The sequence below is a fragment of the Ursus arctos genome, unplaced genomic scaffold (assembly GCF_023065955.2).
Source record: "Ursus arctos isolate Adak ecotype North America unplaced genomic scaffold, UrsArc2.0 scaffold_1, whole genome shotgun sequence".
Classification (NCBI taxonomy): Eukaryota; Metazoa; Chordata; class Mammalia; order Carnivora; family Ursidae; genus Ursus; species Ursus arctos.
This window is the reverse complement of record NW_026622763.1, coordinates 75734947-75756176: the sequence shown is the minus strand read 5'-3', so window position 1 is coordinate 75756176 and position 21230 is coordinate 75734947. Positions and strand designations below refer to the sequence as shown.

At 41.5% G+C, this 21230-nt stretch overlaps 1 protein-coding gene across 4 annotated transcripts in view; it reads right to left on the bottom strand.

The window, feature by feature from the left end:
* Positions 1-21230, bottom strand: part of AOX1 (aldehyde oxidase 1) — an 81873-nt gene that overhangs the window by 24614 nt on the left and 36029 nt on the right. For all 4 annotated transcript variants that reach the window (XM_026492224.4, XM_044381309.3, XM_057303818.1 and 1 more), the window contains 7 exons: positions 20613-20782; positions 19854-19980; positions 17054-17176; positions 13254-13350; positions 7006-7130; positions 5018-5151; positions 3744-3831 (listed from right to left, as the gene is read on the bottom strand). In XM_026492224.4, coding sequence (XP_026348009.1) covers positions 3744-3831; positions 5018-5151; positions 7006-7130; positions 13254-13350; positions 17054-17176; positions 19854-19980; positions 20613-20782 — 864 coding nt within the window. The remainder of the gene's footprint in view (positions 1-3743; positions 3832-5017; positions 5152-7005; positions 7131-13253; positions 13351-17053; positions 17177-19853; positions 19981-20612; positions 20783-21230) is intronic.

Below are 21230 nucleotides of genomic sequence, written 5' to 3'. Positions count from 1 at the left end.
CCAGTAAGTATATGAACTCCTACAACTCGACAACAACAAAAAACCCAACCTGACTAAAAACATGGATGAAGGATTTGAATAGACATTTCTCCAAAGACAATATTCAAATGTCCAGTCAGCACATGAACAGATGCTCAACATCACTGGTCATTAGGGAAATACAAATCAAAATCCCAAGACACCACCTCACATCCATTAGAATGGCTACTATAAAAAAAAAAAAAAAAAAACCAACCAACCAACTAGTAACAGAAAATACTAAGTGGAAAAATTGGACCCCCTGTGCACTGTTGGTGGAAATGTGAAATGGTGCAGCTGCTGTAGAAAACACTATGGTGGTTCCTCAAAAAATTAAAAATAGCAATATAATATAATCCAGCAACCCCATTTTTGGGTATTTATCCAAAAGCATTAAAAACAGGGTCCTGAAGAGCTATTTGTACATCTATGTTCACAGCAGCATTATTCACAGTAGCCAAGAGGTAGAAGCAACCCAAGTGTCCATCAGCAGATGAACGGATCGGCAAAACGTGGTACATACGATGGAATATTAAGGAAGGAACTCCTGTCACATGCTATAACATGGATGAACTGTGAGGACACTACGTTAAGTGAAATAAGCAGTCACAAAAGGATAAATACTGTTTGATTCCATTTATATCAGGTACCTAGCGTAGTCGGATTCCTAGCAAGTAGAATGGTGGTTTCCAGGAGGTTGCTGGGGGTGGAAGAAATGGGGACATACTGCTCTGCGGGTGCCGAGTTTCAGTTTTACAAGATGAAAAGAATTCCAGAGATGGATGGTGATGGTGGTTACGCAACAGTGTGAATGTACTTAATGACCACACTGCACACTCCAACACGGTGAAGACAGTAAATGTTACGTTGTGTGTATTTTGCCACAACTAACAGTAATTTTAAAAGGAAAAAGGAAGGGTAGACAAAGATATAAAAACACAACAAACAAAAAGCCCTCCTGGAAAATCCATTTCTACTGTTCAACCAACCCTTTTCTTTCCTCCTAAAGCAAATCAACCGCATACTTCTTAACCTCCCATTCTTGCCACAAGTCCTTGAGTTCTGGCTCCACATTTCTACCTGAACTTTCTCCCTTGATGCCACCTCATCTTCTAATCTCCGAATCTGGTGGCCTGCTCAGAATGGACTTGGCACATTTTTCTCAGAGGGCCCAGTCTGATAAAAATTCTCAACAGCATTTGGCGCTGCTGGAGGTCTTTTACATAAATACCTTCCTTGCGATTAACGTGTATCCAATACCCCTGCTTTCTACCTGCACTCTGCTTCAGTATCTCTGAGCTTATTAGAGTTTACTTTGTGATTTCTGTTGAATGGAACCAAATTCAAACCAAAGCCGTAGTCAAGGGCTTGTCCTATGATTTCCAGGAGTTTAAGTTTGAGTCCTGGCTCTGCCACTTAACTAGTTCTGTGATCTTGGCAAGCTCTATAACCTCTCTGTCTGTGAAATGGCAATAAATCAGGTAAGGCATAGAAAAATATAGGTGAGTGACTGAAACCTAGCCAGTGGTCTAAATATAAATCATTAATATTACTATTATAAGTGTTATTAATATCATCTCCTATCCTTACTCTACATCAGAAAACATCATTTTCTCATTATTATAATCACCATTATGCTTAAGGCTTCTATAACAAGTCCTTTTAATAAATTTCTGTATTGGTGAAGGACAAGGAGCCATACTGGTGAAAGGAACAAGTTTATCATTGTTCTTCCAGATTGGTTCCTCCTTCCAACTTGGTTCTTTCTCCTAGAAACCTCCAAGCCATGTTTGTGGTTTTATTCTCCCCTGGACTTTGCCAAGTTTGCCACCAACTCCTGTTTTATTTTATACTACAATGGCTCTTGGACTCATTTCTTCTACATCTTACTATCACAGCTCAGACCCCAAATATTTCATGTCTGAATGCTTCGGCTACCTCTTGATGGTCTGCATGCCTCCGCCCTCTCTCCTCCTCAGGCCATCCGGCTCAGTGCCATCATATCACCTTCCCCGAGCCACCTGTGTTTGGTTATGATACTTCACCGATGAAGGATCTACCCAGTCCTACTCTTCTTACAGGATCAAGTTTCAACCCCCATCCTGAAACTCTAGGCTCCTCTCAGTCTGGCATCACTTAACCTAACCAGTCTTGTTTTCCACCACCCCTCAGTAATCACTGTGTGTCCTAACTCCCCTCTCTTCTTACCGTCCCTATCAAACATGCCATGTTTATCCCTCCTCTGCATTTTTGCTCTTACTATTCCCACCACCCACACGCCTTCTTTCTGACCATCTATTCTCAAAGGCCATTTATGTTTCACCTTCTCTAAGATGTCTCACGTACATACTACACTCATATTCTTCTCTCCTCCTAGTTTTACCACATGCATCTCATCTTTTAACCTGACATTATTATGTTTTCGTGATGACTTCCTATGTGTACGTTTTATTTCCCCCTTAACCCCCAAAATGTAATCTCTGGCAGAACAAAGTTCACGCTAATAAATCTTTGATTAACTGAACCAAATTCAAAATATAGCTGAGCATAAACGTGAATTGAAATAAATACATCCATTATCTCCTAAAAATATGTACACAGGCACACCAGTTGTGGTGGAGACGATGCTGTGTTCCACAAATGCTGTTGTCTTTCATCCTGGGCACACGGAAGACTACATTGCCCAGCCACCCTCGTAGTTAGATGGCAAAGTCCTGGCTCATCACATGTGAACAGAAGCAAGGTCCACACTTACACACCTGGTGCCTCAAACACCCCCCACATAACACTCTCTGTTCTCCCTCTTCCCTTGTGTTCTGCCCTCAGCAGATGACCCAATAGAGGACTCAGAGTCCCTAAGGCAGTCTCTGCAATAGAGCTTTCCGAGATGATGGCAATGTTCTCTATCTACACGTCCAATATGGCAGCCACTGGCCACATGTAGTTACTGAACTAACGCAACTGTGAAACTGAATTTTCTGTTTTATTTAACTTAGTTAATTTAAATTTACACTTGAATAGCGATATGAGCCTTGTGACTTCCATACCACGTGATGCGGTCTGAGGGGTTGATGGTGGCACTACTGCATGGAAAAAGTTTAAGTCCCTGAATAATTTTTCGGAGAAGAGTCCTCTCCTCTCCCATTCCCCACAACCCCTGCTGCTTATACTGAGCTGTTACTTGAGCAAAAAACAACACAATACAGGTTTAAGCCCCTGAGAGTTTTTAGTTGTTTATTATGGCAATCCATTCTGACAAGTTAATTTGTTTCTTACAAAGCAAAATAATAATTATTTTCTGCTATGGAAATTTTTCTAGGAATTTCTGGGACAGCGTTGTACAGAAATACCCTTGATATACGGAAAAATAAGGAACCTGTTGGCAAATAATTGTAATTTCCCAGAACACTATTGGGAATTATTCTATTTTTAGAAAATCAGACCTACTTTCATAGATGTATATATACTCACATGTTTTCCACTCATTCACTCTGTACCAGCCAAATCCAGTTAGTACTTTTTTACAAACTGGCATCTTTGAGTAAAGCAGATGTGAACCAGCCAGTAATCAGTGAGCATAAGGAACAGAAAGTTAAACAGAAGCAGGGTTTGTTGATTTGCTCATTGTTAGTCCCCAGGAGAGAGCAGCCCAATGCTGCCCTCTGAAAATCACGCAATGTTATCTTGATAACATAAATCCTTTCCATTCACGTTCTTCTACTCACTTTGTACTTCCCAAGGTAAGGATGGCGGCCTCCAGTGATTAACATGTCTTCTCCTCTCTCCAGAATGCAGCGGACTGCACGACCATGTCTAAAGCAGAAAAAAAGAAAGAGTGGTAAACTGTATACTTTCTGAGAAGTACTTTCTGGGGATTATATAACTCTCAGCGAGAGCTGGAGTGCCATCCACATCCATTACAGGACAACAGCACTACTGTCCCCAGGCTGTGCTGATCTCCGGCATGCGCAGTGGCCTCCCCTCCCCTTGGGTCTGGGCACAATACCTGGCATTCGATACTTATGCAAGGGAGGGTCTTGGGTGTCAGGGGCTCTAAGGTATTGCTTTGGGAGTATTTTCCATTGTGATAACAACCTCTGCTATAGGGAAACAGTCCCAAGGCTACATTATAGACTGGTTACAAATGGAGGAACTCAGGGGGTGTCTGATTACCAAGTGCTCCCTGAAAGGACAGGTCTGGAATCAAGGTCATTTTGCTTCATGGGATAAAGGAACTGACTCATATTATTCAGCAAAGAAATTAAGCCTTCTACATGTGCCTGCTCCAAAGACAATTTCCTATGGTAATGTTTTGAGATCCTTAAAGGAAAATGGTAATGTAAATAAAGGTAAGCATCACAAAAGCAAAATTGCCATTTAAATCAAGAAAATATATGTATGAATACATATATTTATTTACATATTTACTATGTATTATATAGTATATATATTTATTATACATTATATAGTAAATATAAAATATAATTATATATAAATACATTAAAGGGTAATATAGATATTATATATGTATTTATATATTTTTTGTGTATATATATTTATATACTTATAAATATTTGTGTGTGTATATATATACATATGTGTGTGTATATGTGTGTGTGTATATATATATATATATATATATATATATATATGAAGGATTGAACTTTGTTCAAATTGTTGAACTGACCTGTATACATGTACAGGTGCTAAGGACAAGTAACCACCATCCATATAGGATTTGTTTCTGTCTACTCTTCAGGTATTTTTACTGTGGCTTTCATTCTTTTCAGTAATTGAGTCTTGTTTTGGTTCTCAGAATCTGGTATGACAATATAAGATTTAAAAAAAGTTGTAATAAGCTGGCAGCTTTGTGTATTTGTATACCATATGTGATTTTAAATAATCTTAACCCAAATTCTTCCTCCTTAATCCCAATACTGAGAATGCACAGCATGACTTCATCTCATTTTAGTCTATTTAGCAGATTTTCTCCACTTACTTGTTGGCAGCAAATGCGGTGATGGCTGCCATGATGCCGGTTTTGTAGGTCTTCCCTCCAAAAGCCCCACCAACACGCTTTACGTGACACATGACCTTGTTAGCTGGGAGCTTCAAGGTCGAAGCAACTATGTCCTGTGAATGATAATAGTTCCCATTAATCTGATCCATCTGCAGCAAGGGAGTGGGGCAGCCTTTACATGTTTTAATTCCAAAATGTTGTACACAATACAGAAACTGTGCAGCTATACTAAATAACAGGACCGCTTCCAATAACCTAAGCAAACATCCACAACTGATTTCAGTGGCATTTAGCTATTATGACATTGCAAAAACTATTTTAATATTAAGTAGTATTTTCAGTATCAACACAATATTTTTGTGCTACTATATTTTTTTGAGAGAAAGAGAGCAGAGGGAAAGAGAGTATCTTTTTTTTTTATTATTTTTTTTTAAAGATTTTTTTTAAAATTTATTCGACAGAGATAGACAGCCAGCGAGAGAGGGAACACAAGCAGGGGGAGTGGGAGAGGAAGAAGCAGGCTCATAGCGGAGTAGCCTGATGTGGGGCTCGATCCCATAACGCCGGGATCACGCCCTGAGCCGAAGGCAGACGCCTAACCGCTGTACCACCCAGGCGCCCCAGAAAGAGAGTATCTTAAGCAGGCTCCACACCCAGCCCGGAGCCCAATGCAAGGCTCAATCCCACAACTCTGAGATCATGACCTGACCTGAAATCAAGAGTTGGGTGCTTAGCCAACTGAGGCAACCAGGCATCCCTGTGCTAATAAATTTTTGAAAAATTTCCCCATGAACCATAACCAAAGTATCCTTTACATACTAATCCCTTGGGATATGTTTCCTGAAGCAGTGAGATTTTGAGGCCTTGCAAACCTCTCTCAGACTGGATCTTTTCCCCACATTCTGCTGTCTCCACTGGAGGCATTTCTCACCTCCCATCTAGATTTTTGCTGAGTTGGCCTGTGGGTCCCCCCTGGATGCAGGTCTTGCTCTTTCTTGCCATCATAATGTTTGGAGGTCATTTAATCTTAACAACTCATGTTTATAGATGTGGAGCCCAAGAGGGATGAAGTGATGGGCCCAACATCACACAGGGAGTAAGGAGCAGAAAGGACTGAAATGGGACTCACCTGACCCTTCTTAATGTTCAGCTTCTAAAAGGCCTCAGTCAGCACATTCCCACATTCCTACCTGCTCTGGTAATAACATTGGCTTGTATGACCTACTGAGTCAACCGCTTTGCTTTGTTCCCCTTGCTTTCACCCTGATGCTTCAACTCGCCATTCCTAAGTGAATCCCTGATGCCAGCTTGGGCAGTCTTTGTGCCATTCCTCCTTTCTTGCATGCATGCTGCCTGGTACACAGGACACAGGAAATAGGTATTTACAGAAGGAACGAACGAATGAATGATGAATGACTGCATTTGATCTTGGTGTGGAATTGCCTAGAAATGGTCTCTTCTCACCATCTAGACAAACCTCATTCTCACTACAAATCCAAACTTAGGACTTTTATTTTCATGGACTTTCTGATGATTCTAGTCCTCAGCAAACCTAATTCTTCCACCTGTGTAAATTCTGACTTAGCTGATTAAGTATTCAGTTCCATTCTATCCAATACCATTTCCTAATTGCTTCATGTGAGTTAGGTACTTATAAGCTTTGGAGGGCAGGCTTTCCTCTTTTTTTCTTTCATATTATTAACAATGCCAAGAGTACAGCAAAAGAGACCTGCTGCCTCCATAACTGGTTCTGAAGTTATAAATCCACAAAAAAAAGGTGCCTACTTTCATAACATTCTCTTAAAAGCTTTGAAATTGTATGGCTATTAATACCCAAATGGATAGGGCTGTTAGTACTCCAAATTCCTTCGGTTCCTGCAGTGACATTTTTGTCTCTAACTGTTCTTGGTATATTTTGCCAGCAGAAACCATTTAGCCACCTCCCCTCTGCAATGGCCCCATGTTACCTGTATGTATTTGGGAAATTGTGTAGAAACATAGACATCGATTTCTTGATCCTCTCCTTTGGGAACAACAAGCATGCTTTGGGTTTCCATATAAAAATGTTCTTGACCTCCTATATGTATTTCACCTGTAATAGGAAAGTACACCAGAGTCAAGGAGGCTTTCAGATAGAACATGCAGCATTCCCCCAGCTGTTTTCCCATTATGGAGAAATTCCACCAACAGTGCTATTGCTAGGACAGCAGGCTACACAGTTAAGGGCCACGAACACTTAGCTTTCATTATATCTGCAGATTTGAAGTAGAGTTCTGTATGGCTATCTGTCAAGTCTTCCAATATGGTAGGTCACAGAGTTCTAGGAAAAGGTGTGTGACATTCTAGAGTCAGTCAAAACACTTTGGCAAGGAGATTTCTGGTACAAGATGAGATGAGGTAAATGCACTTCTCTTGGTTCCTTCTACTAAGTACAGCAAAAGAAATATAAGAAGACCCTGAAAGGTAGAGAGAAGAAGGAAGACCAGCTAGGAAGTTTGGGATCCAAGGAGAGACACATAGTGAGTTCAGTGAGTTATGTTCTTTGTTGTTGCTGTTTGCTTCATATATCCCTGATTTGGTAACAGAGAAGCCAGCAATCCCAAAATACCAATAGGAAAAGACAGAAAGAAAAGTCCCAAGAAAAGCCTAAGAACCAAGAGATGGGAAACCTAGCAAGAAAACTTTAACACAGTAACCATTCTACTCCAGTGAAAAAACTATAGCCCCATTTCTATCTGCAAAAGTTGGGTGGAAAAATCTAGACTTCCACCCCTGTCAGGCTTTAATGAGATGCCCCAAACCCTGTGTTGTGGTGCTATCACTGGAAACCACAAGAGGAACCTGGACTTCCACCCTTCACCCAGCAATAACAAGGCAGCAACCCCCTTTTCTCCACCAACAAGGGGTCAGAGGAGTTCTGGTAAAACAGAAGATTTAAATAAGATCCAGGGTCTTACAACATAATAGTCAAATGACCAGGATACAACTGAAAATCGCTCGTTATACCAAAAACTCAACTTGAATGAGAAAAGACAATCAACAGATGCCAACACGGAGATGACACAGATGTTGGAATTACCTAACAAGGATTTTAAAGCAGCCATCATAAAAATGCTTCAGTGGCGTGTACATAGACACTTAAAAGAAATGGAAAAATGGAAAATTTCAGCAAAGAAACAGAAGATACAAAAAGAGCCAAATGGAAATTTTAGAACTAAGAAATACTACAACCAAAATTTAAGAGGCTCAGTGGAAAAGCTCAACAACAGAATGGAGAGAACAGAGGAAATAATCAGTAATCAAGAACATAAAACAACAGGAATTGCCTAACCTGAACACTGGAAAGAAAAGAGACTGAAAGGACAATGAGCAGAGCGTCAGGACCCTGTGTGACTATAAAAAGATTGAACATTTGGGTCATTGACATCAAATACTTACAGGAATAATGCCTGAAAATTTCCTAAACTTGGCAAAAGACACAAACCTACAGATTCAAGAAGCTGAGTGAATATTTGAAAATATGATAAATCCATAGAAATCCATGCCACGACACCTCAGAGTCAAACTTCTGCAAAGTAAAAATAAGAAAACATCTTGGAAGCAGAGAAAAACACTACCTCGCCTGGAGGGGGAAGATACTTCACAAGGCAGATTTCTCATCAGAAACCATGGAGACCAGAGGAAAGGTACATCTTTTTTCAATTGCTAAAAGACCTGGAAATTCAGAAATCTATATCCAGCAAAAATTCTTCAAGAATGAAAAAGAAATCAAGACATTCTTAGATGAAGGAAACTAAGAAATTGTCTTAAACAGATCTATCCTAAAATAATGGCTAAAGACAGTTTTTGAAACAGACAAGAAATGATTTTTTTAAAGGAATCTTAGAACACCAGGAAGGAGAGAGAACAATGGAAAGACTACAAATACAGGTAAACACAATAGACTTTCCTTCTCCTCCTGAATTTTACAAATTGCATTGAAAGCAAAATTATAACATTGTTAGTACTCAGAGTATAAAAAGGAAATTTTTAAAGACTATTATAAATTAAAGAGTAAAAGGATGTGACGAAAGGTAAGATTTTGATGCACAAACTGCTAAAATGTTGCTATCAGATATATTGTAATATATATTTATAATATATTATTATATATATGTAAAATTTACACCAGAACTACCACCAGAAAAACTAGACAAAGAGGTACACTCAGAAACACTACAGACAGATCAAAATGGAGTTCTGAAAAATATTCAACTAAGCCACTGGAAGATAGGGAGAAAAAATGAAACAGAAGAAAACAGAATACAGTTATGACCAGCCATCATGTTAGGTGAAAGGCAGAACTTTAAAAAATTAAAAATGTATCCAGTAACAGTGATTTGCAGGTGGTTTAAGGGAGATTCCCAAGGAAATTTTTTGTATTGGAGTCTGGATTTCCTATCTTATCCAAAATCTGAATAAAGAAAAATTATAGAAAAATGAGATTATGCTTCATTTATAAAATATAAAAATTAAAATGTCAAAAACTCAAATATCAATTTTATTTTTTTAAAGATTTTATTTATTTATTTGACAGAGGGAGAGAGGAAGAGATAGAGAGCATGAGCGGGGTGAGGGGCAGAGAAAGAGAGAGAAGCAGACTCCCCACTGAGCAGGGAGCCCGATGTGGGGCTCAATCCCAGGACTCTGGGATCATGACCTGAGCTGAAGGCAGACGCTTAACTGACTGAGCCACCCAGGCATCCCTCAAATCCCAATTTCAATGTAAGTTTTTATCAAAGACCTGCACATCGAAAAATCCACTTGTCAGTGGGCTCAGATTCATGATTTCCCATATTAGTGTTCCCGCTGATCCACTCAGAATTTATTTTGTTAAATACCTACTTCACTTAAAACATGAAAAGCAAAAAACTATTAGAGCTGTTTCTGCTCATACCTGGCAAGCAAGCCAAGTTTTAGACTCTGTTAGATTGCACGGTGCACCCTGCAGCTCTTCCCCCATGGGGCCCTCCCTCTCTTCCTCTCAGGGTGTTGCTCTCAACTAATTTGATCAGCTAATCCCTGAGATAAAATATTATTCCACTTTGGGTTTAGGAGTGATTCCTCTGGGCACATTTCCATTTTAATAAGAAGCCCTTAAAGCCATTAGAATATGTAGGAGTCTATCTGTATTATGCCCAGTAGGACAGGATGCAGGGAAGATAATCTCAGTGTCAGGGCTCCTAGATCTCTCACAAATCCTGCTGTACGGATTGCCTTCTGTGCTCTCCAGTGTAAAGCCCATCCCGGCTAACAGAATTTTAGAGAAATGAGAAGTGGCGTCATGTAGAGAGAGATGTTCATCTCAGGGTTGGGAAATGAGATCAGTGTGATTCCTGCTCAATCACACGTCTCTCAGCCTCGGCTGGCTTATTTATGAATGGAGGTTTTTAGTGCCCTCCCAGTGCTATGACATCAGGGCTAGGAAGGAGCAAAATATATTTTCACAGAGGATAAAAACAAACAATAATCTCATTCCTTCAAGAAAACAGTCTAAGACTTGATGTCGTTAGTGCTCTATATAGTTTATCTTTTAAATATTTGTTTTTCTTAGAGCACTTATTTTCCTAAGGGGCAGAGTGCTGTTAGGACTATCACCTCCAGTTACCTCTCTCTGAAATAAGGGGCCAAAAATTAATTCAAATGACAACTGCATTGTAAGAAAAAAAATAGCTCACACTAGTGAGTCAAGAAGACGAAAACTTAAAAGTAGTATAAAATGTCCCTTTTAAAGCATCCTGTATCACTTTTATATTTATCTGTAGGGTAAGGGCCAGGATACAAACTAAAATTCAAGTGAGAGACAGACTGAATAATTACTTAATTGAATTAAATGATAAAATAAGATGTCAAGGGAAAGAACAACAACTGGATTCACACAAAAACACACATGACAAGAACAGAGGCAAAAACATATTATGGTCCAAGTGCAGGAACCCCCTAAAAATGGATATTTCCAAGATGCTCACACCATCATCTCTTTATGCTAAAAATGCTCCCTCTTCATCTCCCAGAAAACAGACCCATCCTTCACATTTCACTAATCCTAAGAATCACCTGGAACACTGTGCAAACTTGTCAAAAGCACATTCCTGTGCTACCCTGGATCCTCCAATTCCAGAATTCCAGAAAGGAGGCACAGGAATCCCCAGGCAGGTGTCATAAATGTCTCCCACTGGGAGGCACCGGGAAACAGCAGGTGTGCTAAACGAGCACCTGCCAGCGTGCGGCTCAGTAGAAGACAGTGAAATAGTGTCTGGAGAACAACAGAAACATCTAAGCCTAGCAGTAATTATCGCTCACAGTTATGGATCTACTATGTGCCAAGCTCTGCGCCAAGCACACTTATGTTATCTCTTAGAACCTTCACAACGGATCTCTGAGATCAGGATTATTTTATTCATATAATTTTAAAGCAAGGAGATGGGAGGGAGATCATTAGGAGAAGGAAGGGTAAAATGAAGGGGGGGGAAATGGAGGGGGAGACGAACCATGAGAGACTATGGACTCTGAGAAACAAACTGAGTGTTTCAGAGGGGAGGGGAGAGGGGGATGGGTTAACCCTGTGATGGGTATTAAGGAGGGCACGTATTGCATGGAGCACTGGGTGTTATACACAAACAATGAATCATGGAACACTACCTCAAAAACTAAGGATGTACTGTATGGTGACTAACCTATCATAATAAAATAGATAAATAAATAAATAAATAAATAAATAAATAAATAAAGCAAGGAGATGGGCCCTGCCAAGTCACACAGCTGATAAGACGGCCAGAACACCGGCAGGGTGATGGCGCAAGGTGCTTCCAGGCAATGTCACCCAGGCACCCTGTGACCACGTTCTGGTTTAATACAGCTGTGGAGTTAAGAAACATGATGGAACTTGACCTCAAGTGGTTGGGCTGATTATCCCTGACAGAGCTCTGGCTGCAGGCGTAGGGGTGGTATGTCGTAGGATTCTTCTGAGCTTGGGATCAGGGTTGGAGACAAAAATTAGGGTGATGGTAGTTTCAAACACGCACTAGATGCCAATACCCTGGAAATTCACTTAAAGACAGCGCCAAATGAGATATTCTCTGCCCTGAGATGTGATACAAAAGCCCCTACACACCCAGCAACACATCTGGGTAAATGAGACCTTGCACGGCAGGCGCTAAGGATGGCTTTTTAGCGTGGATGACAGCAGAGCCTAGCGGGGAAAGTATGTGTTACTTATGACCCATGGTACATTTTTTTTCCTGCTATGAAGGACATGACTGAGACAAGTGGCAAAATCTGAATACGGTCTGTTGATGAAGTGATAGTACTGTGTCGATGTGAACGTTTTGATTTTGATAACTGTTTAAGTAAGAGAATATTCTTGCTCTTGGGAACTACACACTAGTATTTAGGGGTAAACGAGCATGTAACTTACTCTCAAATGGCTCAGAAAAAATGTGTGTGTGTGTGCACAGAAAGAGAGAAAATGATTAAGCAAGTACAGTCAAGTATTAATAATCAGGGAATCTGAATAGAGTGGGAGTTTCTTTCATGTTTCTGCAACTTTTCTGTAAATTTAAAATTATTTCAAAATTAAAAGTTACAAAAATTTTATTGGAAAATTCAAATCAACTATTTTCTAAGAAAAATTTCATTTTAATTACACATATACATGATGGAAGGAAGTCTAGAAGGAAGGGAGGGAGAAGTCAGAGAAAGGATGGAAGAGAAAGAAACATGGGCTTTGGAAATCCTAAGAAAAGCTATGAATTCGACCAGCTTTGTCACTTAGCAGCTGTTGTATGACTGTGCTCGTGCTCTGTAAGCACTCTGAGCCTCAGTTTCCCAACCTGCACGGTGGTTATGAGCAGGAAAAGAGACAACATCATATAAAAACTGAGGCCATGATGGGGCAGGTGGTCTGCACACAGTATAGGGGGCTGGGCCTCCCACTTTGCCTCCCTGCTGTGCTCTACACACACACACACACACACACACACACACACACACACACACACACCCCTGCAGACAGAGGGAAATGCACGTGTGAATGAAGTGCCTGTTTGGGAGGAGCAACGTCCCCCTCGGCGGATTTCTAGATGATTTCTGAAAGGTAAAGGCAGCATTAAACTAGACATGTTCAGAAGCCTTCTGGGCTGCTTCCCCTCTCCTCACTTTTTTCAGAAAGCTTTACCTTCTAAAATATGATCAACCACTTTAAATGCTTCATCCACATTTCCATATTCCAGTTTCCTCTCTGGTTCGAAGAAGGAGTTGTGCTGTATGGCTTCCTAGAGAGAACAGAAAATTGAGGCTCTGTGGGCCAGAGATCCAGCCCTCTGGCAGCAGTCCCCTCCGTGGGGTATGGGCTGAGTTGGGGCAGAACTTCTCCTGCTCTGGAATCCCACCCTCTTTCATTCAGCACAATTCCAGCGACGAGCTAAGAACCAGCCTTCAGAGAGACTCTTTACAGAGCCAGTACAAATGTGCCCATCGAGTCAAAAGAGAGTACGCTCAGGAAAAAACCCAGCATGTAAGGTGGTCCCGGAATGGAACTAATATTTTTCCAGGAAGACTGTACTATTCATTCCACAACCCACTGTATGAAGCCAAGGTCACACAGCACATGGGTTCAGAGCTTGGGACTCTGGACCCAGTCAGAATTATGTCCATTGTCTCCATTTACTACCTGTTTGACTGGGGGCCTGTTATCTCTTCACTCTGAGCCTCATCTGTAGAATGGAGATACAGTTGTGCACATAGCTCCAGTAGAGTTGTGTGGATAAAATGAAATAAGACATGTAAAGAGCTCACATGGCATGTAATAAATGCTCAATAAATGCTAGCTGAAGACATTCCAGTGATAAGGATCATGGTGGGCCTGCCTGCCAGCCCCACGCTCCTCTTTTGGGAGGACGAGCACAGCATTTGCACAGGGCAGTAGAGCACCTGGGACTCCAGCCCCGGAAGTGAGATTCCATTACAAGCCCAGTCTGGGTACCACAAACCCACTTACACGCTGGGTCCTATTGGCTTCCCCTGGGTAGGAAAGGAGACAGTGCTGGGCACACACCCTAGGGGATGCAGCTACAATCATCTAGGCTGTTTTTTTTTAGCTTTTCTAGGAATTTATCTTGCTGTAATCCCTGCGTCCACTGGCAAATGTGACATGCCAGCTCCTGCCAACATTACCCACCATGGATTCGTGGTGGTACCATGAAATTCCAGCCTGCTGGCAGCTAGGAATTCTCCTAACTCTGGTTCCCTCTGGCCACTAGGAGATATTTAGAACTATCAGCATACTTGGCAGCGCTGTTGTATTGGGATCCTACCATTTCCTCCATTCAAAAAGTGGGTTCATTTGTTTTTACCACCATGGGACCCAGGTTCCTTGATAGAGGGTTTGTTGATTGCTTCTATTTCTGACTAGCTGTGTGATGGTGTGAACTGTCTTCTTGCCTCCTCATCAGAATAAGAATAATATCGGTTTTTCCTCACGGGACTGTCGTGAGCATTTAGTGAGTTAATGTATAAAACCTGTTTTGACCTGTGGTGAACTCTGTGGAAGTCTTAGCTACGGTCATGTTGTTGATCATGATGGCTGCTAGAAGATTCTGGCTGGGGGCATGTTTTTCTCACTGTGGCCATCAGCCTGATCCCTTCAGCCAAGAGTTTTGATAGAGTTTCCCCATTCAAACTATTAAACATTCTAGAAAGCATTAGCTTGGTTAAACCTCAGTGCTAGTGACAGAGATACATTTATTTTTTAGATTGATAACACAGTTCCTTTTAGAATGAATTTATATGCCTTTCTTATTAACCTAAGATTCAGATACTCAGGTTGAAAACAGAAGTTAAGTTTTATAAATCCTATTTTTTAAAGTTTAATCTTTTTCCACTTCACTTGCTGCTTCCTTTTTGGGTAACTTGGAGACAATTTCCCAAATATTTCTTGGTCGAAAAAGTGACGAAAAAAAATTTGTAATGTGTACAGAGCTGGGCATATTTCCCTGCTAAAAATTTTGATTAAATCCAGTCTGATCCAGCCAATTGACCTTGGAGAACTTGAACTCTGATAAAAATGTGAGGCAGCTCTTCTCCACATGTCAAAGTTCGGTGTTTGATGCTGGTATTCGCTGGCAAATAACTGGGGACCTGGCAGGGGAAGGGAGGAAGGGCCAGGGGACGGTGGCATCTGTGTGCTTGTCTGGAAATTTATTTGGCTGGAAGGTGGGGGCAGGGAAGGGAAGACATTTAGTCACCAGTACTGGGCAAAGGACTGTAAACAAAATTTGGATGAAGTATCATGTAAATAATTTCTTATGAAGAATAAATTCAGGAATAATTTCTTGTTTAGAAGTACCTCTGAAAAAAGACAATTATCATATGGTTTCACTCATTTATGGAACATAAGGAATAGCAGGGAGATTGGTAGGAGAAGGAAGGGAAGAATGAAGGGGGGGTAAACAGAAGGGGGAATGAACCACGAGAGACTATGGACTCTGGAAACAAACTGAGGGCTTCAGAGGGGAGGGGGGTGGGGGAATGGGATAGGCTGGTGATGGGTAGTAAGGAGGGCACATATTGCATGGAGCACTGGGTGTTATACGCAAACAATGAATCATGGAACATTACATCAAAAACTAAGGATATACTGTATGGTGACTAACATAACATAATAAAAAATTATTATAAAAAAAAAGAATAAGTCATACCATATCACTCTCCTGCTTAAAAAAAAAAAGAAGTACCTCTGAAACAAAATGCTGGGAAATGAGTGTATGAAGTGGGCACATCTGACTAAGAAGGGAAGAGAATGTTTGAATCTGAAACTGGCCAGGAAAATTTGGGAAGCTTTATCATTCCTTGACTCCAGCTTAACTTCTGTGTGTTTGTCTTCTTGACATGATTTTATTTTGACTTTAAAACACTGAGGACACCGTCCAGAAACAAATGCTACGTTTCTAGGAGTAAATCAGCATGATAGGAAACACACCAAGGCCAAGTTCTTCTGGAGACACTCATCTGAGCCAAGTCAGTTTCTCATTCTCTGCCACAGGGCATGCTGGTCACCTGGAGAGCACCTGATTCGTTCGTTGTGAGGATAATATATTCCCAGAGTCCGTGGAGTCTGTCTGTGCTGAATCTAATCTATTCATGCTGCCTTCCCAACTTGCATGGTTTCGTTATTTAGTAAATTATAAGAACCAATGAAATGGATGCCAAAGAACACCCTATCATTTCATGGAGATGAGTCCTACAATCTTTGTAAATTTCTAACTCCTTTCAAAAAAACAGGATAGAAAATGCAACATTCCAATTTGTTTAAGTGGCCAAAACACCTATAGGCATCGTGGGATTCTATTCCTCATACTCATTTAAGATCTGTGCTAAAGAATCTAAAGCTAGTGTCTCCAATATTTGCTTCACAGAGCATCTTGCTGGTTGCTGCACATCCCTGAGATGGTCAGGGTGCAGGTGAACTCAGGGGCCCGGACACCATTGGCTGCCCATACAGCACTCCTCTCACCTGTCCCCTTCAGTGATCAGATTTCTGCTCACGTCTCCATCCCCTCTCATCCCCCTGTAGCCCACACACTTCAAAGAAATCTAACCCCCAGCAGTAACCAACGGGTCTGCCATTCCTCCAGCTAATCATTCATTCAGAGATGAACCTGTGACCTAAGCGGCCTGATAAGGCTGAATCTCAGGACTCGAGCTTGGAATGTTGGGACAATGCTGCTCTCTCTCACTCCCTGGACATGGACGGGAAGCACCTGGCTGCCATCCTGTGACTACAGGGGATAAGGCCTGGACTGCGGGCAGCAGACAGGAAAGGCACAACACCAGGTTCTTTGCTGACACTGCTACGGTCCGGGGCCAACAAAGCCCCTACATAGTGAAGTCAGAGATTCTTTCCTGTTACTGTAGCCAAAAGCATTTTAACGGATCCACCAGTGAAATGTGTTCTTCTGATACCATTGAATTCATTACCTCAATTGTCAGGATCAGTGGCTGCAAATCTTGGTAGACAACCTTCACTCGCTTGGCCGCTTGCTTTGCCTGAACCTCGGACTCTGCGATCACAGCACAGACAAGCTGGCCCACACAGGACACCTACAACACAGACAGACTTCTGTTCTCAGGGAACGCAGGCACTAGGCCCCTCCTTTCATTTCTTTTCCTCCTCCTCCTCGCCCCCCGCCCAAGCACAGAGCTGGACACACAGTACATAACCCCTTCACATGTGCAGTGCGGCTATTAACAAAGGCTCTGGTGAGAAAGCGCATTTGTCAGAGCTGGTCTGATGACCCCAGTGGTAGAGGAGGCCACTGACAAGACCTGATCACCGGTTGACCCTTGAGCTTGACCCAGGCAGATGGAGGCTCCTCACTCCTTCCCCGTCCTTAGAATTTATGGTTTCCACTGGGAACCGTGTCAAGGATGGAGCCTTGAGAGAGCAAGGTGTGGTACAGACCATCTGAATGGCACACGTGACTGAACCCAGTTAAGGCCCCTATACATACAAACTTTTAAGATCCTGGCAGACAGGTGCAGAGATCTAGTCTTGTGATGACCCAAGATAAGCCTCAGAATTTCCCTTTCTTATTAAAACCACTACCTACCAAGCTGGAGGGGTCTGCCTCTTTCAGCGGTTCCCTTTTGCCCTGTGTGTATGGGGACCAGCTGGGAACCAACGCCCAGGTGCTAGGGGAGTTCAGGTCTTTGTGCTGCGCCACTGGCAGAAGTGGCTGAAGAGGAGCAGGAGTGACTGTCACACAGCAGACTCAGGCTCCAGGCCAACCCACTGGGGCTGTGGAGAGGCCGAGGGCCAGCTGGCCTAGGAGAGCCAGTCACATGGCTCGACCTGCGGCTGCTGCCATGATCAGGGCCATCCTGAGAGGAAGCTTCTGGAAAGGGAGGACCAGAAAATCATAGCCCATCTCATCAGAGACGACAGAGGGAGAAAATGAAAACACAACACTGCTAGTGAGCAAATCTCTTTCCCAAACCTTGGTGAGCACAGGCTTTTCATCAAGAGACTGAGCCTGTACTAGCCAAGACATAAGCAAGCACAGGGCATCCCCTTCATCACTTCACCTGCAGATGGGGCCGGTGGCCTAAGGAGTTCACACACAGATCAGGGCAGAAAGTTGATGGGAACAAAAAAATACGGCTCCAGAAAGGTAAAATAGGACTAGAAGAATTCACCATGACTGCTCCACTCTCTCTCACCTTATACCATGATCACAATTCAAATTCAATCACTCATTTTAAAACTGACTTTTAACTATTAAATCTTTTCTACAAGCACATAATAGTTTTGTCATCAGAAAAAATGGTAGTAAAAAAGTTAAGTCTAGCATACGTGCATGTGCACACACCCACACACAAAAGTGTGTTTGCTAGGTGTGGGTGGGTGGGGACAGTGGGGAGATAAATGAAGAAGAATGGTGAAATGCCGACAATTGAAGCTGGGTGATGGGTCTATGGGGATTCATTGTACTATTTTCCATTTTTACATATGTTTGAAAGTTCTACAATGAAAAGATTTTTTAAAGGCATAACTTAAAAAAGGAATTAAACTAACAAAGGCACTGCCGATGCTCCACGCTCCACTCTGCACGGATGCCTGGGTTTACCACCGTGACCTGGCACACAGACGTGCCCAAGGTGCTCGTCAGCATATGCGCACGCCCCAGAGGAAGTGCTGCGGTGCAGCTCAGAAGGGTTTTGCTTGTTTAATTAACATTCTGCAAAGGCCATAATTCTCACTGTCTTCTGCCAGTCCCACACAGCCCTGCCTTGGGAGAGTTTCAACCTCCTCTTTACACGGAGTCATCAAACTTTCATTTTTATCAACTGAATCAGCCAGCAAGAGCCAGAAGTAGGGACTCTGTAAAAGGAGCAAGCTCTTTTGGGTCAACACTGAGCTCAGAAGTCTGAGTTAGGCAGAAAACCTGCTGAACACTGCCCTTGTTGCATTTTCTGAAAACTTAAGATAAAATAGCCAAATCATTTTGAATCATCTGAAACTTTTAAATGGCAACAGTGCTATCATTGTTCCTGTACCCTGCTACAGGGGAAGCAGTGTGTGCAATATGCAAATGAACCAGACATAGGGTTTCACTCAAGGATGTTTACAAGGTAGGGGAAATACGTAAGACAAAGAAATAAATAAATAAGCTTAATGGAAAGTAGGAAGTGCATTAAGATTCACTTCACCTTCTCCTCTGGACTTTAAGCTCTGTGAGGGCAAGGACCACTTGGGTCTTACTCAGCTATGGTGGCCAGCCACTTTAGATGCTCACTTAAAAACGCCTGTTGAATACATGGCAGTATAAATGAATGAGTCAGACTGAGTTCAGAGAGGGAGACAGAATTCTTGTATTAAAGGATAAGAAAAGGGGCACCTGGGTGGCTCAGTCAGTTAAGCGTCCAACTCTTGATTTCGGCACCAGTCATGAAATTGAGCCCCACATCCAGCTCCATACTGGGTGTGGAGTCTGCTTAAGATTCCTCTCTTTTCTCTCTCCCTCTGCCACCACCCCCCCAGTAGTAAGATCACTACTAGAAAATAGGAAAACACCAAGTATCTTTTATAGAACTGGTCAACTTTTTTTCTTATGTGGAAAATGAATATATCTGAATTCATTCACCATTAGAATACGGTGTTTCAAAGAATTACTGGAATCCTTTACGACGTGCCAAGTTTGATGCCATCTTTAAAGAATATAGGCAATGCCATTAACTGAGGAAATTATTTTTGAAACAGAAAGCAAAAATGCTGTACCTCCTCTGTCCTCAGAAGTTTCTCCGGTTCGCTTAAAATGCAGAAGGAGTTGACACCACGAAGATGTTCCTCAGTCACAATGTCCACCACACCAGGCAGGCTGAGAGCTTCTGACAAATCAATAGACCTAGACGAGAACAGAGCAGGTCCTCAGAGACCCCCCAGCCTGAAGACCACGGAGAATATGTTTAATTGGAGAATAAGATACTCGAGTGGTAAGATACATCCAGCTCTAATAGTTCTCTGCCAGACAAATTCCCGGGACAATGAAGCCATTACCTGAACTTGAATGAAGCTGACCTTGAGCAATGCAGGGGTTAGGGGGACTGTTCCCCTACAGAGTGGAAAATCTGCATATGACATTTACTCCTCTGAAACTTAACTACAATAGCCTACTGTTGACCAGAGCCTTAATAACATCAAAAGTGAATGAACACATATTTCATATGTTACATGTATTATATACTGTATTTTTACAATAAAGCAAGCTGGAGAAAAGAAAATGTTTTCATAGTACTAGCATTTAAAAAAACCCATATATAAGTGGACCTGCACAGTTCAAACCCGTGTTGTTCAAGGGTCAACCGTATATGGAGGGACAAATTGTAGTAAATCCTACATTTTGATCTACTTTCCCCTCCCAGTCTGCATTGGATATTGCCGACAAATAGCCTATCCTCTTTGTATCATAACTTATCACTTATGTGACTTAGATGAAAAGGCAATCATTAATGTCTACTTACGAACTTTATCACTTACACAATCTTAGCATGAGCTCTTGAACTTGTCACAAAGGACAAGAAAAGTTCCTGGTCCACTGTAGGCATGTCGTCACAGTAGATGGCTTCACCCGTGGCATGCTTAATACCAGACAGATGCATGATGGGTTGGCCAATTGGGTCTTGAGGAAGGTTCTTTGAGTCTACATTCTGTTTAATCAATAACCAACATGTCATTTTTATAATCATTTTTATAATATTATGCACATCTCCCATAAGAGGGTAGCTATATAATTTACATCCAAACCAGAACACTCTGAAATGGAAAATAGTCACTATTAATAATAATACCAGGATAACAAGCCTATTTCAGTAATTTAGTAGGCAAACTGGGAGGTATAGTCAGGATATTGTTCTTATTTTTTTTCCTATTTTTTCTAAACATAGAACACATATATCTCTAATGCAAATTTCATTTATGTAAGTAAATGAATATAAATATTTCTTCCTAAAAATGTAAAATCATATCCTCTTGTTAATGCTCCCATAGTTCTTCCAATTTTATTATCAAAATAGTTTTACCATTGTATCTAAGCAACACCATATATAACATTTTTCAGAAGAGCATGATGGTATCATGACTATGTTTTAAAAAATA